This window comes from Buceros rhinoceros, unplaced genomic scaffold (genome assembly GCF_000710305.1).
Source record: "Buceros rhinoceros silvestris isolate BGI_N320 unplaced genomic scaffold, ASM71030v1 scaffold32310, whole genome shotgun sequence".
Taxonomy (NCBI): domain Eukaryota; kingdom Metazoa; phylum Chordata; class Aves; order Bucerotiformes; family Bucerotidae; genus Buceros; species Buceros rhinoceros.
The window spans coordinates 8,128-11,383 of NW_010389598.1; the positions used below are offsets into that span (position 1 = coordinate 8,128).

Below are 3,256 nucleotides of genomic sequence, written 5' to 3' on the forward strand. Positions count from 1 at the left end.
AGGGAGCGGGGTGTGTGGGTGCTCCTCTGCCACAGCAGCAGCTCCTGTCTCACCCTGCTCTGCTTTGTGTCCTGCAGAAGCTGCGCATACCAAGCTCTCTCCTGGAGCCTGCATCGAAGATGGATAAACGGGTGAGTGACAGCCTTGCAGCAGGGGTGAGGAAGGGACCAAGAGATCCATTTGGGTCATTTATTTGTAAGACTATGACAGGACAGGACAACTGAGTAAGAGAAACTAGAGTGTGAAACACAGAGACACCTTGACTGGAAGCCAAGTGCTCTTGAATAGGATCAACAGAAGAGTTAAAAGCAGGAAAAAAGCTTATTATTCTGTATACACTGGATCTCTTTACAGCAGCGCCTGGGGGCTCAGACACCCAGCCCAGCCCCAGTGGCTCCCTTCACAAGCTGCTCTAGGTACAGTTACCCCTCACCCACTGTGGGCTGATGGAGTGCACAAAGGTGAGGAGCTGCCACAGCTCTCCTGCCCCCCTGCAACTGGCTGAGCCACTGGAACCCAATGATGAGTTGGAGGCTCGCGCTTACCCAGCCGGCTCCCAAGATGTCCACAGCCACCAGAGGTAGCACAGAAGTGGTGAGGAGGGCTCACGTGTTCTACTTCACCGCAGAGTGAGAGCAGGTTCATCTCCTGCACTGGAGCAGCAATACCTTGAACAGGCCCCGCTCTGCCTTGGGCCATGCACCCGAGCCTTAGGAAAACTCCCCTCATCTCCCATCTGCCCCACAGGCATATCCACACATCATTCCCACCTTATCCCAGTATGGAAAGATGCAACTCAGACCCCTATTTCCTGAGAGACACTTTTGAAGCATGTGGTTGTTCTGATGTCACTGATTTGGTTTTTCCCCTCCAAATGACCCCCTGCCATAGCACACACTTGGGCATCTCCTCCATGGACATATCACTGAGAACCAGCCCGAGTTCCCGGCTGAGACAGTGGGGAGAGCCCTGAGCACAGTGTGAGCATCATCTGAATGCTCCACCTCATCCAGCCAGTTAATGAACTGGTCCTCCTGGGGCTCCCACTGGCATTACACACAGTAATTTGTAACTGGCCACACAGTCTGCCCTGCCCTGTCTCCGGTGTCTTCTGCTCACTCCTTTCTGATGTTGTTCTCTTGCAGAAGATCAGCAATGGGATTCCACTTCCTCCTGCCCAGGTGCCTCCCAGCCGACTCCATGTGAAGCAGGAGCCAGGTAGTGCCCCGGGCCAGGGACTGCAGCGGGTCCTCTGTGAACCCCTCCCTGCCTTAGGGGGGTGTGGGGAGGCTGGTTGCCCGCTGCAGCCCTGGCTGCCCCTGTGCTTGTGGGGTACAGAAGAACTGCTGGCAGCCCCTGCTGACCTCCAGTCCTTTTCCTCTGCTGTCACTTTGTTCTGCAGGATCAGCTGGGGGAGAAAATGCCTCTGCAAATGATGCTGGTGCCCAAATGGACTTCAAGGTAAGGGGTTTCACCAGCTGAAGCTGTGACAGCCTCAAGAGATCAAGGCTGTGAAAAACAGCAGATCCTCCAAAATTCCTGAGCAGCCCCAAAATCACTGGAAAAATCTTCCTCTGCCCATTTTCCCATTCCAGAGAGAGGTTCCAGTGTATTCTTTCCTCCACCACTCCCCAGTTTGTGACTGTACAGTTTAGTGAGGCAGCCCGAGGTTGAGGCTTACCAGGGCCCTTTGCCGCCTCCGAGGAGCCAGGAGCCCCAGGCAGAGTCACAGCTGTGTTCTCAGCACGGACTTCACGGCCCTTTGGCAGCGAGCACTGTCTCTGAGCTCTCTGCTGTCCCCGCTCCTCCTGCGGGGTGTTTTCTGTCCCCCTCAGTCTGGGTACCCCGGTTCCCTTGCGTTTGTGCTCTGGGATGGTGTCCTCTGATGTACCTCCAGATCATCACCAACCCCGGTGTGTGACGGCGCTGGGATAGCTCCTGTGTCCGCTTGGGGACAGCACCTCCCTGGCAGTGCCAGCTGCGGATCAGCACGGCCCCCTCTGCTGCTCCTCTTCCTGGTGGTTTTGGAGCCGTTTTTGGCCGCCTGTACCTCAGACACAGCTGCAGAACACGGGGACTTGGCTGCACCTCTCCAGCTGGCTGGAGGAATTGGGGCTCTGCTCATAGTTTTGGGGTCAGAGGTACCTGTGCGATCAACCCCAGAAACAGGCGTCCTGGGTCACGGGAGGAACGTTTTGGTCCCAGGTTTTGAATCTGCAGCTCCTCTGAAATGCAGATCTGGGTTTCGATGCTGCTCTATTGAGCAGCATCTCAGCTGCGCTGAGCCGAGGGCTGGCGTCTGTGCCACGTCTCCTGATACCAGAGTCCTGAATAACTGGAGTGTTGGTGGTGCCCCATCTCTCAGCAGACGCCCCCAGCCTCCGGAGAAGCTTCACCCAGCACGGACCGGCCCCTGGTGCTGCGGGCGCGCTGCGAGTGCACGGTGGTGGTGAGGGCAGGCGAGGTGCCGTCTCTGCCGGACCTGCGGGCTCTGCTGAGGGAGCGCTTTGGCGAGCAGGCGGAGCGGGGGAAGCTGAGGTACAGCCGGGCCCTCTGGCGCGTGCGGTGGGGCAGCAGCAGCGCTTTCCCTGAGGACACAGACCTGGTTCTGGTCTCCTGGGAACGTTTAACTGGGGTCAAAGCAGAGGCTTAGCAAAGACAGGAGCACGCAGCCATCCTTGCTGGACTAACCTTACCATGGCTGCTGGTTTGCAGCGCACCGTGTGCTCCGTGGGCTGTGGAGGCCCAAGGGATCTGTCCCAGGAAGTGGGGCTGTGGTAGAGAAATGAGGGAACAGAAGGGAAAACTGCTGTGTGTTGGCTTTTCCCCTGCTCAGCTCCACCTTTGAGATATGCTCAGAGCGATGCAGAGCAGACTGGCAGTTGGACTGGGGTGAGGTCACCTTGAGCCCTGGGCACACACAGTCCATGCACAGGAGGGTTTAGGATCTTCCCCTCAAGTCAGGGTTGAGGAGGTGACAATGTCCTCCCCCAGCAGTGCCATTTCTGTCCACCAAGCATGCAGGATGGCCCCGTGTCATTGCACAAGGTGACATGCTCAGAGCTAGCTTACAGAGGGGACTTTGAAGGTGGCAGAGGGCTTGTCTCGAAGGGGACTTTGGAGACTGGAGATGGTGGAGGGGTTGCCTCAAAGCCTGGCTTTCAGAGAGACCGCTGGAGCTGCGTTAATGAACCCTTGCAGCTACAGGCATTCGGATGGCAAGGGGCTGGGAGCGGTTTCGGGAGAGGAGGATCTG

The 3,256-nt window shown here is 57.4% G+C and overlaps 1 protein-coding gene across 1 annotated transcript in view; it reads left to right on the forward strand.

The window, feature by feature from the left end:
* Positions 1-3,256, forward strand: part of NOXA1 (NADPH oxidase activator 1) — a gene marked incomplete at its 5' end in the record, with an annotated part of 11,520 nt that overhangs the window by 7,613 nt on the left and 651 nt on the right. The window contains 5 exons of the mRNA XM_010134826.1: positions 78-131; positions 1,146-1,218; positions 1,403-1,461; positions 2,369-2,538; positions 3,202-3,256. The exon at positions 3,202-3,256 is cut by the window's right edge and continues 19 nt beyond it. Coding sequence (XP_010133128.1) covers positions 78-131; positions 1,146-1,218; positions 1,403-1,461; positions 2,369-2,538; positions 3,202-3,256 — 411 coding nt within the window. The remainder of the gene's footprint in view (positions 1-77; positions 132-1,145; positions 1,219-1,402; positions 1,462-2,368; positions 2,539-3,201) is intronic.